Source organism: Coenobita brevimanus, chromosome 22 (genome assembly GCF_032717465.1).
Source record: "Coenobita brevimanus isolate Jiangsu-jjx chromosome 22, ASM3271746v2, whole genome shotgun sequence".
In the NCBI taxonomy this organism is placed as follows: domain Eukaryota; kingdom Metazoa; phylum Arthropoda; class Malacostraca; order Decapoda; family Coenobitidae; genus Coenobita; species Coenobita brevimanus.
Genome location: NC_136975.1, coordinates 4,349,589 through 4,367,375, shown reverse-complemented (window position 1 = coordinate 4,367,375; position 17,787 = coordinate 4,349,589). Strand labels below are relative to the sequence as shown.

The 17,787-nt window shown below is 41.9% G+C and overlaps 1 protein-coding gene across 1 annotated transcript in view; it reads right to left on the bottom strand.

Moving 5' to 3' along the window:
• Positions 1 to 260: 260 nt before the first annotated feature.
• The window catches only part of Hrs (Hepatocyte growth factor regulated tyrosine kinase substrate), a 91,473-nt gene continuing 73,946 nt past the window's right edge, over positions 261 to 17,787 (bottom strand). The window contains exon 15 of the mRNA XM_080266760.1: positions 261 to 880. Within this exon, the coding sequence (XP_080122886.1) occupies positions 651 to 880 (230 nt within the window). The 3' untranslated portion in view covers positions 261 to 650. The remainder of the gene's footprint in view (positions 881 to 17,787) is intronic.

The following is a 17,787-nucleotide window of genomic DNA, read 5'->3' as shown; positions in this document are numbered from 1 at the left end:
CAAGTGTGGTTGTCAATTTTAAATGCTAGTGTCTGTAGTCATTTGTGAGCTAATTTTGGTACCGGTAAATGAAAATTACAGATTTCATAAATTATGATAGTCAAACTTTAAAGGTTTGAATTAGAGGCTGCACTGTACATATACAGGATATATATATCCATCCATCATCCAATCCTACATTGCCCCAGGAGGAGCGTAGGAGCTCGGTATATATATATATATATATATATATATATATATATATATATATGTTACCATTACCAAGAAAACACTGAGAATTTAGGCATAAAGCATTCACACAGACAATAAGATATCTGGATTACCAGCATGGCCAAAATAACGGACAGTCCCTAACATGAAGCACTGTCTCTGAGAATATCACAAATTACTGAAGTCACTCTACTTAGAAATTAAATATTCAGCACTGAAAATACACAATCATTATGTAGCATTCTTGGATCAAAGAATCGCCTGTTTAAAAAAATTAAATGGATAATTCTGGCATCTACAGATATGCCCTTAAAAACATTATGCATAAAGATGGGTTGTGAAACACAAAGAAGAAAAAGTGGTAGTAGATATGGTGCTTGTGTTTTCCAGTAGTAATTTCAACTCGTAAGTAAACACAGAAACTTCAACCACTTTGAAGTTTAATCAAAGGAGATGAGCTCAGCCTGCTGATCCTGTGGTGTTGGAGGTTTGTTGGCAGGAGGTCCCTGCATTCCTGATCCCCCTGCCCCTCCTCCCATGTCATCTTGAACAGTCCCAGTTGGCTGGGTGGGCATCTGTGGGGGGACTGAGGGAATCTGGGGTGCACCCATGCCTGGCCCACCTTGTCCTGGGTAAGCTACATTTCCTCCAGGCAAATTGTTGGACAGACCTAGTGAAAAAAATATCAAAAGATGTTAATATATGAGTATGATGCAGTACAAGTTTTTGTTCAATCCTGGCCTGCCTGGTCCAGCAGACCCACTAATTACAGCCCCCATGGGGTCATCCCATAGGTTCCCTATACTGTTGATGATGTCTGTGTCTTAATAGGTCATCTCTACTGTTGAAGATGTCTGTGTCTTAACAGGTCCTCTCTACTGTTGATGATGTCAGTGTCTTAATAGGTCCTCTCTACTATTGATGATGTCTGTGTCTTAGTGTCAAATGTACTGTGTAGTGCTCCATTATGTGGGTTATGATGTGTGGGCCTATTCTATATGCAGGACACTTGTCATTTGTGACTCTACCCAACTCAAATCTAAGCTGATAGCTTAGAAGGCTTGGGTGATGTCCTGATCTAAGCCTAGCTAGGTGAACTCAATCAGCTCTATCGAAGGATACCTCTGATGGGTGGATGTCAGGAAAAAAAGCTTGTAGTATAGGAATCAGCCCAAGGTATTGCGTAGCCGTGTCCGTGAAATGAGTATATAGGTTTCTCTTCACTGCCTGTGCTGGATGTCTGGAGGTGTGATGTTGCTGAAGTGGGTTTGGTAATGCTTGTGTGGTGAGATTTTATGTGCCTACTTGTGTGGCTCTGCCATATACTGACAGGGGTGTGTGTTAGAGCAGGCTGCTGCACAGAATTCTCTGTCTCTCATATCAAGATATTCTCTAACAGGGAGGACTTTGTTTTCAATGCATGAGCTAATGAGAGTAGTACTGAACTTCATGAAATGTTTTCCTATATGGTCGGCAATCTGCATGGTCCTAAAGTGGGCATTAGACAGGATGGGAGCCCTTGCTCAGGAGGCAAAGGTCATCACTGCTCTTATATCTTGTCTGATTCAGGAAAGTGTTTCTCTTTGCTGTCCAAAATCTACCTGTTGCTGTTGTTGCTCAACTCAGGTCTGCCTGATCAGGCAGACTCATCAACTGCAGGTAAGCAACCACCCCTAATGGGTCTGTTCCATACATTCCCTACAGTATTGATGTTGTATCATTTTGGTGTTGCTTCTTTTTTTTTAATGCAAGAATGAAGGAACCAAAGGCCAGGGGCCCACAAACCATTCCTTCCAAGAAAAAAAAAAAACAATACAATAGACAGCCAAATTCAAGATCAGTTCATTGTGCTGTGCGGCACTCCATAATGCATGTTATGTATGCTGGGCCTATTCAATGCTAGGTATGTGTCACCTTCGATTCCAACCAACTTAAATCTAAACTGGCAGCTGAGGAGGACTGGGTAATGTCTGGATCTAAGCCTAGCTAGGTGAACTTGATCATCTCTATTTTACTCCTTGGCTGTGTACAGCATTCTGTGTATAGCATTCTGGTGAAATGTCGAATGGTAGACTGAATCATACATTCCGGAGGAGCCACGTGAAACACTGTGAAGTTTTTGGTCATTTTTCGTGCCTACTGCATGCTTATGCTTGATGAGTGGGTCACGAATTGTCAATGGAAACTCTCTCAAACTAAAATGTCATCATGTTTGGTTAAGTATATGTGGGTCAAAACACATGATGAAAACACAATTTTTTTAACCAGTTTCCCCCCCCACGGACATAGGAAATGTTTAGGGCCACCACAGCCTAGGGGTTATGGACACCTCTGATGGGTGGATGTCTGGAGGGGGGCTTGTAGTAATGTGTTGTGAGTAAGGTGTTGTATTATCCTGCACATGAAGTGAGTGTGTACCTGTAGATGTTTCTTCATTGCTAGTGTTGGAATGTCTGGAGGCAGGATATTGTCGTTGCGGGTTGGATAATGTTTGTGTGGTGATTTCTTTGTCTAAGTGTGTTGTGTGTGTCTGTCATGTAATGACAGGGGTGTTGTGTACTGACACATGCTGCTGCAAAGAATTGAGAGCCTCTCATATCAAGGTAGTCTATGGCAGGGAGAACATTAGTTTTAGAATGTCAGTGAGTCGTGGGAGTGGTTTTGGCGTAGCCAGTGGCAATACGTAAGGCATTGTTCTGTATGATTTGCAAGGTGCTGTAGTGGGTATCAGATAGGATGGGAGTCCATGTTGGGGAGCCACTGAACATCACTGATCTCATTTATTGTTTGTAACATATAGAGAGTGTTTCTTTTTGTTTGCCAAAAGTCTGGCTCTGCAGCTGCCATGAGAACTCTGCTTGAGGGAGCACTGCCTCATGATGTCTTGTACATGGTCTTTGAAGATGAGTTTGTCACTCCAAGGATTTGTGTGTGTGCGTGTGTGTGTGTGTAACACGTATACTGTTAAATCTGATTTGGGGCAAGTACCTGTGCTCATGTCTACAGCTGGTGACGAGTGTGGTGTGGTGGTGGATTTGGTTGGGGCAATATTCAGCCTCTTGTCCTCAACCTAAGAGTGCAGTGTGTCAGGGTACAATAGTCCTGTTGCAGTGTGGAGGCTGTGTCTCCAATGTGGCATGTGGTTGTTACGGTGATGTTACATGCACATGGGGCAATGTTTGTCAGTGGCAGGAGTGTGGGAATATCGTGCAAGCATAGGTTGAAGAGTGTGGGTGAGAGAATGGAGCCCCTGTGGAACTCTATCAGGGAAATTTTGTGTTTGTAATGGCTTGCTCTGGAATGAAGGTGTGTTTGTCTACCAGACAAATTGTTAGCAAGCCGGCATTTGGTGTTGTTCTCCACATTTGTGTTGTGTATCTTGGTGATTAGTCTCTCAATCAAAGGACAGCATGGAGGGCTTTACTAATGCCTGTTGATGACAAAAATGTACACTGTGCAGGTCTCACAGAGCAGATGCCCTTTTTTTGCTTGTTGTGTATGGACAGTAAGGTGTTTATGGAGCACAGTGCTATAAAATTATGCTAAGGGTGAAAAAGAATGAAATGAGGTGTGACTTCATTAAAATTCAGGCATTCAGGTTTCTAGGATGGTGTGCTAAGTGGTGTCATGATTCTGTGCAAAAGAAGGATGTGTTGGTCCCTTGTTTGGTTTCAGTATAGTGATGAGTGTTCCATGCTTCTAAATGTTTGGAATGCTATGAAGTGTGTATATGTAGTTACTGATGTTTGTGAGGGTCTGGACAACACATGGTCCTAAATGTTTCATGTGTAAGTTGCTGATGTCATCTTGCCCTGTGCTCGTAGAGTTCTTTGATTTCTTCATAATGTTACATGTCTACTCTGGAACGAAGAGGATTGCATTGTGGTCAAGTGAAAAAGATTGAATGCTGATTTTTTTTTTTTTTTTTTTTCCCCCCAGATCCATTGTGTTGGTATAAAATGACTTTTGTTTGCACAGTGATTCTTGATTGTTTACTTGTTCCTTTAAAGAGGGATATGTTGGATGTTGGAGGTGATGTGGCATTGGTCTTTAAGATGCTTGTTTGTGATTTAGTGATAAAGTTAAGTGTTTTGTTGAGGCGAATACAAGAACGATACAAAAATAGACGGATTCCTTACAGTGCTAAGTGGGTGGCTATCACTGACCTGGGAGATAACATCATGAAAGTACATCTGATTTGTGACTAAAAGTTTAGCAACTGACTCTTAGACATAAATGTAGGCTATAAAACTACAGAATCAATTTTCATGCTGATACTCTCACACTTTCGAGCCTTTGTACAGAATTTTTACCCTTGCATTACAAGAGAAATTATAATGGCCATGAATTCCAAAAGTGATGAGATGACTGTGGACTGGGAATCCGTATGCCCTCTAAACAACTATGCTCCCAAATGGTTCAGGTGGACTTAATATAACAAGGAAACCCTGTGTGACACTATATATAAGATGGAAAAAAAAAGAAAAAAAAAAAGAGGCTGAGTTATTTGCGGAAGGAAGGCACAACATTACGGCAATGTGTGAGAGCAAGATGAGAGGGAGTGAAGTGCATTAACAAGTCTGTGTGATGAGTCTTAGGTGAAGCTTAAGTAGTCTCTCGAACTATATTTTAACCTCTAAGCCCAAACCAGGAAATCACTACACAGTTCTAATTAAAGTATTCACTTCATGTGGATTCACTACAAAGCTGCTGATGAAATAATGTCAGTTTTTCACTTACAATTCCATGCTCCACTAGAATGTCGTGGCACTGATGAGGAGCCTAATGTGGTGGCACTGTGCACCTTAAGTGGTACTAAGCAGTTGTGGTGTCCTTCTGAAAGCCAAATCTCATACCTCCCTGAATCTAGCCTGTGGAGGAGGACCTAGGTCCATCTCTGGTGAGGCACTGCCTACCACATGGGGACACCAGTTCCCTATATGCTGTACATGCTATACAGTAGCTGCAGGATGGCCCCACAGAAGCAGTTATTTATCTGAGGTTGACGGGTATTCTCAGACAGGCAGACCAGGGCTAAACAACGATTTGTGTGTGTGTGTGTGTGTGTGTGTGTGTGTGTGTGTGTGTGTGTGTGTGTGTGTGTGTGTGTGTGTGTGTGCGTGCGTGCGTGTGCATTTAATCCCTTAGTCATGTGCCAGAAGCATGCATCACTCAACATGTTTGACTTACAGTAGCATCTTGTCTACACACATCCTAGATGATGGATTACAGTATATATTCAGTGTGTGTATATACAGTATATATATATATATATATATATACAGTAAAAGTCCAATTCTTCGGCATCCAATTCCCCGGCAAATCTGATATTTCGGCAGTTTTGAGAAATAGTCCCATTTACGAAAATCTCTGATCATTCAGCAGATTTTCCGATTTTTTTCGTCAGTCTTGAAATTCTCCATGAGTCCTTAGAGCCTGTTGCAGGACCTTCTACTGCTGGGGTCTTCTTCCAGCAGTAGCAGACTCCAATCAACCCCTTCTATTGTACATATGTAAATAAGGAACCTACTATAAGTTTAGGTAAGTGCATGTGAACTTGTAGGCCTACTGTACCATTACATTTATATACAGTATGTTCACTAATTTCTTTATTTTTCATATTCATGTATAGTACTGTATTCATTACAGTATTGTACAGTATCAAACAGTATTGTACAGTATCAAACAGTACACAGTACTCTCTCCAAGCACATTTGTAATGATATGAGTAGTGATGATAGTGTTCACCGAAACATATAAGGTATTGAGTGGGTAGGGTTTTTGATAATTCGGCAATTTTGATTTTTCGGCACTTGCCTGGTCCCATAGACGCCGAAAAATCGGACTTCTACTGTAAATGGTAATTTGATGACTAAAGATTTGGATATAAAAGGAAGGTGGAAAGAGCACTTTGAATCTTTTCTAAATAGACCAATCCCAGCCGAGAGGACATTTTGCCAGCCGAGAGAGATTTGCAGATAGAAACAGGGGATATAACTTTGGAAGAGGTAGCAAAATCTATAAAGGAGTTAAAGAATTTTAAGGCCCCAGGAGAGGATGGAATATTCCCTGAAATGCTTAAGGTGGAAAATGACGAGTTGATGGATGCACTTTTGAAACTTTTTAATGTGGCTTGGGATAATGGTGGAATTCCAGAAGAGTGGAAAAATGGAGTGATTATAAAAATACAAAAAAAGGGAGATTTAAGTGTGTGTGGCTATTGGAGGGGGATAACTTTGACACCTGTAGTTGCAAAAGTCTTTTCCAAAATCTTGTTGAACAGAATAGAGCCAGTAATTGATAACATTTTAAGAGAACAAGCAGGATTTAGAAAGGGTCGAGGTTGTAATGATCAGATTTTTATTGTAAGGCATCTAATGCAACAAGCTAATGAGATGAAAATGCCACTTAGTCTGTGTATTGTGGATTTTGAAAAGGCGTTTGATAGTGTTTCACGTGGAGCTATGTTGAAAATTATGAGATTCTGTGGTATACCAGAAAAGTTTGTAAATATTATTAGAAGCCTGCATGAAGGTACTTTTTGTAAGGTAAGGGTGGGTGGTTCTTCGAGTGATCCATTTCAAGTTAGGTCAGGAGTGATTCAAGGAGGAGTTCTTTCGCCATTGTTGTTTGTTTTGGTTATGGATTATGTTATGAAAAAGGTTGTAAGGAGAACAGGTGCAGGAATTAACAGGAAAGAAAATAAGAAGCTGATGGATTTGGACTAAGCTGATGATATTGTACTGATTTGCGGAAGTATTTACAAGATGCAGAGGGTGCTAGATTGTCTGGTGGAGGAAGGAGAAAAAGTGGGATTGGTAATAAATTGTGGAAAGACTGAAATTATTAATATGAATGTGGAGAACCAAATCGATTGTGTAGTTGGGAATAATGTGGTGAAGAATGTAGAAAACTTTATATATCTGGGAACGATTGTATCATCTAAAGGATCATTAACCCTTACACCGCGGGCATGTTTCTCAACGTTTTGCGTCTCCAGCGGGGTTATTCGGGCTCCGACAGACTCTCAAAAAATATTTGCCAAAAATCAGTTATTAGTCCTAGAATATTAAAATTACATATGCATATGGCACATGCCTTCAGCTTTCTCCTGGGATGTTTGTTGAGCCTTTGTCGATTACCGTAGGACTTGTGGAGACCTCTGAAGTTGGGTAACGAAGTCTCCACTTTACACTTCCCAACAACCCGTAATATGATTACGGTACCACAGACAGATATTAACACTATAAACACTACTCTATGATTATCAAGTAGTTTGGGATCCATACTCCAAATAAAAACCACTGTGAAAGTAATGAAAATTATGAGCGCGTCTGACCGTCGCACTTGCGCTAGTTCGCTGTTGGTATTCTGTCATTTATTATTCATAAAACCCCTCACACTTTATATTTTTATTACTATATAACACTTATATATATCTACAGTCTTTATCCATAAGTTTCCTTCAGTAGTATTAGTTTATTGTCACTGTAGGGATTCAACTTCTTTCAGTAAAATAAATAGCATTCACTTTCTCGTCCTGTATACTAGCATTGAGAGTGAATGTCACTTTCAACTTCACTCTTATAACTCATGGTATTCAGACATGCTAGAGTGAAACTTTCACTTTCATTACTCCTAGGGTATATACTCGTATTCTTATAATACTACTCATTTACATTTCTATTTACGTTCTCAATTTTATTTACATTTCTATTTTATTTACACTGTGTTATGCACTGTCACTTGAAGTAACTTATAAAACTACAGCATTTTCCACTGTTCACGTATATTTACATTCATTACTTTCACTTGCTGTTTACACATTATTTACAATTCCACTTGCACTGTTTTACTCAATAGAAAGAGCGTAGTCACTCTTTTATCAATTGTCAGCCCTTTACCTCTTTCCACACAAGGTTTAGTAGGGGGTAAAGGTCAGAGGGCCCTTTGCATGGGGGTGAAAAGTCCCTGAAGTTAGCAAGAGCAAACAGACATACGTTCACATTGGAAGATGGGAGTGAACTGATAAGGGTGGGCCGGGGTGGTGGCCTACCTAGGGAAATGCATTACTGCCAACGTTAGCCTCTTGACAGCAGCTAATATATAGCAGTGAAATGATTGGCAGGAAATCTAGACAATACATTATAAATTAGGTAGTTCCAGGTGAATGTAAATATCACTTAGGCTTCTCCCTTCCCTCTTTATATGTATATTTATTACGAAAATAGATTATACGGCATATTTCAAGGGGAAATAAACAGCAAAAATTAGCGAACGAGTGCACGTGGTGTTGTCAGGTGATAATTAGCCAATTCCAGGTGTATGGCACTCTCGCTTACCTTATTTCTTTCTTGTATATATTATTTGGTATAAGAATAGGGCATAGGGCTTATTTCAATGGATGAAATCAGTGAAAAATTCCAGGGAAGATTTACTTAGCGTAGCATGGCCGGGCAGGCGAGAGGATAGGGTAATGGAGGGGGGGTAGGGAGGGGAGTCAAGAACAGGGAGAAATGGCTAAATTGTCAACAATGGATGGGAGTACAGATGAGATTAGGAGTGCTGACTAATGTTGGACATTGGCAGTACTGATAGATGATACAAGCCACCACTGGAAAGCCCAGGTGAATTCAAAATAACATAGAATCACAAAAGTGACGCCCCCCGTTATGATCCCTTGCTCCCAAGCATCACGAAAGTGACGCCCCGCGGTTAAGGGGTTAAACAATGAAATTGAGGAGAGGATTAGACAGGCTTGGCAAGCTGTTGGAATGTTGAAATCTGTTTGGAATAATAATATGCTTTCGGTACATACTAAAGTGAAAATTTACAAGTCCATGGTTGGACCAATTTTAATTTATGGGCATGAGTCTTGGTACAGTACAACTGCAACAGATCAGAAAGTATTAGGATTTGAGAATAAGATACTGAGAAGGATTCTTGGGGTAAAGTGGCAAGACAGAGTTACAAATGCAACAGTAAGGGATATTACGAGAGTGGAACCAGTTAATGAATATGTGAGACTGTCTCGCTGGAAGTGGCTGGGCCACATATACAGAAAAGAAGGTAGTTTAATACAGGATGTGCCAGAGTGGACTGCTAGAGGAAGAAGAGGTAGAGGTAGGCTGAGGGAAACCTGGTTGAGGACAATGAAAAAAGAAGCAGGAGAGGAGTGTTGGTGGGACCTGAAGGAGATGGCAAAAGACAAATATTGGTGGAGGGAGTTCACTGAGGCCCTATGCATCCTGTGGGGTGTCACAGGAAATGATTGATTGATTGACATATATATATATATATATATATATATATATATATATATATATATATGAACCTCTGTGGTACAGTGGTAGAGTGTGCGATTTGTACACGGGTGAGCCAGGGTAATAAACTTTGGGAGTGTTCACCCGGCCACGTACTGCATTGGTGGACACAAGGGGTGCTGCGGTTGAACCAGTGTCACTTACTATAAAGTATGCTTGCACCCAGTCGGCTTGTGCGGGCTGATTACACTTGGTTCACAGACTACACACACATCCAAAGCCACTCCAACACTACAATTACACTTACAAGCACTTCTCACCCTACACACAATCTCTACCAGACAGCCTAAGCCACTTGGTAGAGATACATTGGCTGTATCATCCCAACTTCGGTCTGGATGGGTCGGTCCTGCAGTGGATACTCAAATGGCTGATGATGATGATGATGATGATGATGATGATATATATATATATATATATATCTACCTATCTATCTATTTCCAGACGCCTCAATCCCGTTTGGGGTGGCCACAAACAAATCGCCTCCAAGTCGCCCTGTCCCCCGCCATTTCACTGCCCTGTTCCCAACTCACAGACCCCTCTCTCATATACCTCTCCACCCCATCCCTCCATCTCATCCTCGGCCTCCCCCTCCCTCTCCCCCCCTCCACCTCACTCATATACACTCTCTTCATCAGTCTTTCACCCTCCATCCTCTCCACATGGCCAAACCACCTCAGTGTGTTCCTCATAACCCTTCCTATCACATCCACATCCACACCACAACGGTCCTTTATATCCTCATTCGTCAGCCTGTTTCTCCATGTGACTCCACAGGCTCCTCTTACATAAATCATTTCCACTGCTCTCACTCTTGACTTGTGTCCTTCCAACAACGTCCAAGTTTCACTTCCATACGTTAGAGTTGTTATCACAATACTGTCATGTAGTAACTTTTTCACTTCTGTGCTCACTTCTCCTGTTTCTTATCACTGCTTTCAAAGAACCAGCAACCTTTCTTCCCTGCTATACCCTTTCAAGCACTTCACCCTCCAAACCTCCATCCTTACTCATCACACTACCCAAGTACTTAAACATACTCACATTTTCCAATTCCTCACCATCCAACCTTGCTGTACATTCACTGACTTCACCTCTCTCAAAGACCATCACTTTACTCTTCCCTACATTCACCTTTAGATTCCGTTTCTTACACACTCTCCCAAACTCATCCACCAAGCCTTGCAGCTCCCCTTCGTCTTCACTCAACAACACAGTATCATCTGCAAACAACAGTACAGGGAGTTTCCAAACACTATCCTCTCTCACCAGGGCCACTCCAACATCCACTACCCTACCTTGTACCTCTTTTATTACCCCATCCATGTACAGATTGAACAACCATGGAGACATGACACATCCCTGTTTCAACCCAACCTTCAAAGAGAAAAATTCACTTAATTCACCATCCACACGCACTGCAGCCTTAGCACCATTATACATATATACAGTATATATATATATATATATATATATATATATATATATACACACACACAATATTAAGGGAGATTATATGGCAAAGCTGGTAATAGGTGAAATCAAAAGGCCTAGCAAGGTGCATGAAGGACTATAATTAACCCTTCCACCTCACGGGTGTTTTTTTGGCTGCAAGTCCCACACACAGGGGTTTTGAGATATACTGTATAAAGCGAATTTTTTTGATAAAATATTTTACACCAAAAAATGGACCATAATTTTCTGAGTGAAATGATGTCTAACATATTGTATAATAATATGGTAATAATAATAATAATCATCATCATCATCATCCATCCATCCATCCATTGCCAGACGCCATGTATCCCAGATGGGGTGGCCAAGGGCTTAGAGTTAATTGTTTTACAGGGAGGGGCACTAATCCTCCACCATAATAATAATAATTAACTTTTTTGAACTGTCAAAAACTGTGTGATGTTGGAACTTCTCTAAGTAGTAATTAGAGCAACCAGAGGCTGCCATGGCAGCAGAAACATCTCATAGTGCACTAAGAGACAATAAACAGTGCTCCTGTGATGGTAACACCATAGTACTGCCACCACCTGATATGTGAACCATTATTGGGCCCTCAGTACTGGTGTGCAAATATAAAGAGTCCATAACACGTATACATGCCACATGATGGCTACAGAGATTTTTTTTTTTTTTTGGCACGTACACATGCCATCCGCCATGAAAGGGTTAAGGGAAATAAAACTGCCTGGTATATTGTCTGGTGAATGACTATGATGTAGATCAGGATGGTAGGTGCTTTCCTGTTAGGTAAACCCACTGGCATCTAGTTCTCTGTAGGTCACCTTACTGTGAAAGAGTGAATATTTATGTAAACAAACTTGTCAATCCACATCACCCTCTTCAGGGAGACTGGTTATTTCAAATTCCAGATTGCCTTCTTAGGGTCACAGTATTTAGCATGATGTGGAAAGGCAGGTATTTTTGCCTGATGGCCTGTCCAGTGGATGACTGGAGATGAGTAAATAGAAAGCCAAATGGTCGGGTGAGCTGACTAAAAGTTGCCCTGTGGAAAAAAAGAGTTGAGGAACTGTGGAAGGTCAAACTGTCTAGTGAACCAAAATAAGAACTGCCTGGGGAATGAGTTTCAGGTAAATTAGGAAACGAACGATCATTAAATCCAGAGATTCTTCCTGTCCTTTCTCTGGGGTTTAAGAGGAGACCCAAGTGAGTTTCTGCAGACTCCATTGGAGTGTCATTTCTTTTGACTGCAATCTTGCTCCACAGCAAGATAATTAACAGTAGCTCCACCTCCTCTTGATCTCCTTGAGAGCGGGACCATTCCTGGCCACTTCTGTGTTAGCGGACAAAATACTTGAATAGCCATGGGCTCTGCTATGTCATGGGAGCAGAAGTGAGTGGTGGTATAGGAAAATAGGAAGGATAAGTATGGATGGGAAGAGAGTATCCATAAAAGATGATCTGATGAACGGAGCAACATTCAGACACTTTTTCACCCCATTATAGTAATAATTAGTTTGGAAAAAAAAAAAAAAAGATGATATTAGGTGATAATCTGTAATCAACTGAATGATAATGGCCTGTAACACTATATTTTGTCTACTGTCTGTTTTCATGCATCATATTATTTAAATGCTGGAAGGAAATGAAATTTTCCCTAAGGTTTTTACAGGAAAAGCTGGAGGCAACCTGAGGAAATCAGTGATTATGCCTTTTAACCCTTAGCCACCAGGGGGTTCCCGGCAGCTGCACACTCCTCCCTACGGGCGGTTCCGAGATTTTGGAAAAAAATACCCTTACATCAAACCCTGATATTTGACAAACAATAATAGCTAGAGAATTCAATGAAAGTTCATAAGACTCATCAACTCTTCCTCTATCCAATGAAGGTATCCCGAGGTCTCTAAGGTGGTCCTGTCGATGAGTAAGGATGAGTTGAAGATGAGGGTTTTTTCACATTTTGGCGTGCTGCTCCGAGCGTGCGCCACTGGCAATGGCCTTGGTCCGGCCGGCTAGCGTTGGCAGCACTGACTGGAGTGGTGATTGTAACACTGCCCGTGCGTCCTTGGAATGCGGAATATTCCACTCGTTTTTTCTACTCCTCCTTACTCACCACTGTGGAAATGAGTCATCACCCGGTTCATGTGGCTCACCCATGGATTTACAGTCCACACCACCATGCCACTATGCCTTTTAGGTGTGTGGGAAAGGAAATATCTCGTCGTTTTTCTGTACTCACTTCTTCCGTAAATAATCATATTACTCCTTTACTAAGATACTGTACTTAGAACTGCACTTTACATCACGATTATTGGTAATTGCACTTTGACAAGTAAGTGTTGTTGCTCTTTCATGCATGATCGTAGAGTATGAGGTAATTATTTGTACTGTAAATCAGACAGCTTTGTACTAATCAGGGTTATAATGAAAATCATATAAATGTTTTACACAACTAACATTATTTGTACTTCACATCACAGATACACTGATGCTCATATTTGGCACAATCCCCCTGAGTATTGAGTGTAATAATTTAGGTATAGCGAAGCAGGTATTGTTCATTGTGGCCCGCTAACAAGTGGTTTTCTTTCAGGTAATAGGTAAGCAAACTCAAGGTACCGGTATATCCAATAAACAGTAGCAACTCCTGTATTGCACTTACTATAAATCACTTATATGCACTTGCAGAACTTATAAAAGACTTATATCTCAGCACTTTCTATAATTCACTTATAATATCACACATTTCACTCATTTATGAAAATACACAAACTTCTGCACAGCTGTACACTAATTACACTTCCCCACACACCTGTTCAGTAATCATACCACTCCCGAAGGGCCTGATTGTGGAGATTCTGCCCTTGAAGTGGTAGGCTGAAGTGTGGGAGAGCACTGGAGGAAGATACGTCGGCAAGCAGGCGGTGAGAGTGTGGGGGAAACGGCTCTGCGGCGTTTTTTCTGCAGATGACTGTCATGTCCGCGTCACTTTCCCGATGTCCTGGGTCACCTTGCGCCTCATCGCCGAAATCATCACTCTTGTAGACTGTCCCTTCCTCCTGGAGAAGTCGGAGAGCCCTCTCTGACGTCGGAGGGCGAGAGAGCTCGCTCTCCAAGTCGTAGCTTTTTTTCTCCTCAGAGGATGTACTCTATCTGAGTGTATGAGAGGAGACAGTATCGTCAAGGGCACGTCCTATGGCACTATCACTAAGCCCTTTACGTGGCACTAAGGGCTGAATTCTCGCGGGGGTTGATGAGGCAATCAGCCCTTCATGCGGTGGGACGGAATCAAACGATGTCAAGGAAGATGACATTGCTCCTCTCACTACCACTGCCGAGCACAAACTGAACTGCGCAACTGCGGGGTACCTGGGGGTCCTACCTACCCCGTAGGTATCACAGAAAATGGTCCCACGCTCAAACAGTGGCGGGAAGGTGAGTGCGGTATATCAAGTCAACCGGCGGCCCTCCACGCCCTGAATCCTGTCGTGCATACATGTCAGCCAGCGGACAGGGGTTAAACAACAGTGCACCCATCCATCCAACATCCACTCCGATGTCGACCCATGAGGGGCATAGAAGCCCATGGCTAGGAAAGTTGGTTCTGACATTTAAGATGAGAGTGACCAGCCTCATTCATCCCTGAGTGGCATTACGTGAGCAATAAACCCCAACCACCCCTTGGATAAAATATATGGTACCAATTAAGCCGTTTTGAAGAAATCAGTAGGATAGAAGTTGTGGAAGCAATGAAGAAAGTTAAATCTGGGAAAGCCCCAGGAATTGATGGAGTGTGTGGTGAAATGCTGAAGCATGGGGGAGAAATAGTAGTAGAATGGATGTGGAAGATGTGCAGATTAGCCTGGGAGGAAGGTAGAGTCCCGGAGGATTGGAAGTCAGGTATAATTATTCCCTTGTACAAAGGAAAAGGGGAAAAAGAAGTGTGTGGTAATCATAGGGGCATTTGTCTTCTTAGTATAATAGGAAAAGTGTATGGTAGGATACTTATTGACAGAGTTAGAGAAAGAACAGAGAAATTAGTTGGAGAAGAACAGGGAGGCTTTAGGAAGGGAAGAGGTTGTGTAGATCAGATATTCATTCTTAGATCTTTAGTGGAAAAGTTTCTAGAGAAGGGAAAGAAGTTGTATGCGGCTTTCATGGATTTGGAGAAAGCATATGACAGGGTGGATAGACAAGGATTGTGGAAAGTGTTAAGAATATATGGAGTAGATTGAAAGTTGTTGAATGCTGTGAAGAGTATGTACGATGGTGCGAAGGCTGCAGTGCGTGAGGATGGTGAACTAAGTGAATTTTTCTCTTTGAAAGTTGGGTTGAAACAGGGATGTGTCATGTCTCCATGGTTGTTCAATCTGTACATGGATGGGGTAATAAAAGAGGTACAAGGTAGGGCAGTGGATGTTGGAGTGGCCCTGGTGAGAGAGGATAGTGTTTGGAAACTCCCTGTACTGTTGTTTGCAGATGATACTGTGTTGTTGAGTGAAGACGAAGGGGAGCTGCAAGGCTTGGTGGATGAGTTTGGGAGAGTGTGTAAGAAACGGAATCTGAAGGTGAATGTAGGGAAGAGTAAAGTGATGGTCTTTGAAAGAGGTGAAGTCAGTGAATGTACAGCGAGGTTGGAGGGTGAGGAATTGGAAAATGTGAGTACGTTTAAGTATTTGGGTAGTGTGATGAATAAGGATGGAGGTTTGGAGGGTGAAGTGCTTGAAAGGGTATAGCAGGGAAGAAAGGTTGCTGGTTCTTTGAAAGCAGTGATAAGAAACAGGGAAGTGAGCATGGAAGTGAAAAAGTTACTACATGACAGTATTGTGATACCAACTCTAACGTACGAAAGTGAAGTTTGGACGTTGTTGGAAGGACACACGTCAAGAGTGAGAGCAGTGGAAATAAGTTATTTAAGAGGAGCCTGTGGAGTCACATGGAGAGATAGGCTGACGAATGAGGATATAAAGGAACGTTGTGGTGTTGATGTGGATGTGATAGGAAGCGTTATGAGGAACACACTGAGGTGGTTTGGCCATGTGGAGAGGATGGAGGGTGAAAGACTGACGAAGAGAGTGTATGTGAGTGAGGTGGAGGGGGGGAGAGGGAGGGGGAGGCCGAGGATGAGATGGAGGGATGGGGTGGAGAGGTATATGAGAGAGGGGGGTGTGAGTTGGAAGCAGGGCAGTGAAATGGCGGGGGACAGGGCGACTTGGAGGCAATTTGTTTGTAGCCACCCCAAACAGGATTGAGGCGTCTGGCAATAGATAGATAGACAGACTTACACTTATGGAAATTGCGATATTTTATACTAACACTTTCCCTCTCAACCTCTGAGATACAACAGCAACAGAGGTCAGAAATCAGCAGGAAGACCAATACATATGAGAACTTCTGATTAAAGAGTTATTCTATTTTCTTGTGACTGAAAATCTCCGCCCAAGGGTAAATGGTTGTGTGGTTGGCTACCAGGATTGTACCATAGCTACACTCTGCTTGTTACCACTGACTATAGCTGCACTCTGATTGTTACCATTGACTAAAGTGTAATATCTCACGATATTACACTTTAGTCAGTGGTAACAATCAACTACCAACAAAGCTTTTTTTTTTTTTTTTTTTTTTTTTTTTTTTGGGGTGGGGTGGGGGGTTGGGAGGGGGGGTCTCATATATGGAGGGAAATACATTGGTTTATCTACCAGTAACACTTACTAAGCATATAATCAAATTTATTCAACTGACAAGAAGAAAATGCACAGTTATGAAGCAGAGATGCAATAACCCCTGAGATTAAGAGCACCATCATCAATTAACATGTTACCCACGTACTGAGCCACTGGTGTACCATTTGATGTCTTCTTTCCTAGCGTGTTGATACTCTGATGGTAAAATAATGAGTAATAATTTGTTTCCACTTTTTCATGTATTTCGCCTTCACGAATATTGATTATGTGTGTGTGGATGAAAGGATGCAAAGATGTGTAAAGGATGCAAGAGCTTATAGAGGTTGGGGGAGTGGACTTTCTGACCACTACTTGGTGGTGGCCAGAATTAGGATTCAAGTAAGATGGAGGAACAGAAGAAAGGAAAGACGAGAGGAAGGAGTAGTTGCAAGGAGAGTGGAAAGGTTACAAGAGGATGAGAAAAAGGCAGTGTATAAGAGAGAAGTGGAGGAACGATTGGGCAAATATGAATTGGAGCAGATGGGAGACGTGGAAGGTGTGTGTAGGATATTTACAGAAGAAATATGTGCAGCATGTGATGTGGTGTGTGGAAGGAAGAGAAGACGGAGGGGGGTGCAAGGAACAGCGTGGTGGACTGAAGAGGTGAGACAGGCTGTGGCACAAAAGAAGAAAGCATACAATGAATGGATGAGAAATAGGGGCGTGGAAGAAGTTGAGAGGCGGAAGAGAGAGTTATATATAAAGATAAAAAGAGAGGTGAGAAGATTAGTAAGAGAGAGTAAGAAGAGTGTGGATGAGGAATTTGGAAGGGATTTGAGTGTAAAGTGGAGGGACTGTAAGAAAATGTTCTGGAAAGAGGTGAAAAGAGTAAGACAAGGTGGAAGTGAAGTTAGCAGGGGAGTGAAAGATAAAAATGGTAGATTACTAGTGGAGAAGGGAGAAAAAGTGAGCAGATGGAGAGAACACTTTAAGGAACTGTTGAACACAGAGGATGGAAGTAAGGCGAGTATAAGTTGCTGGGGAATGGCTGGGAGAAGGAGGGAGGTGAGAAGACAGGAAGAAATCAGTAGGATAGAAGTTGTGGAAGCAATGAAGAA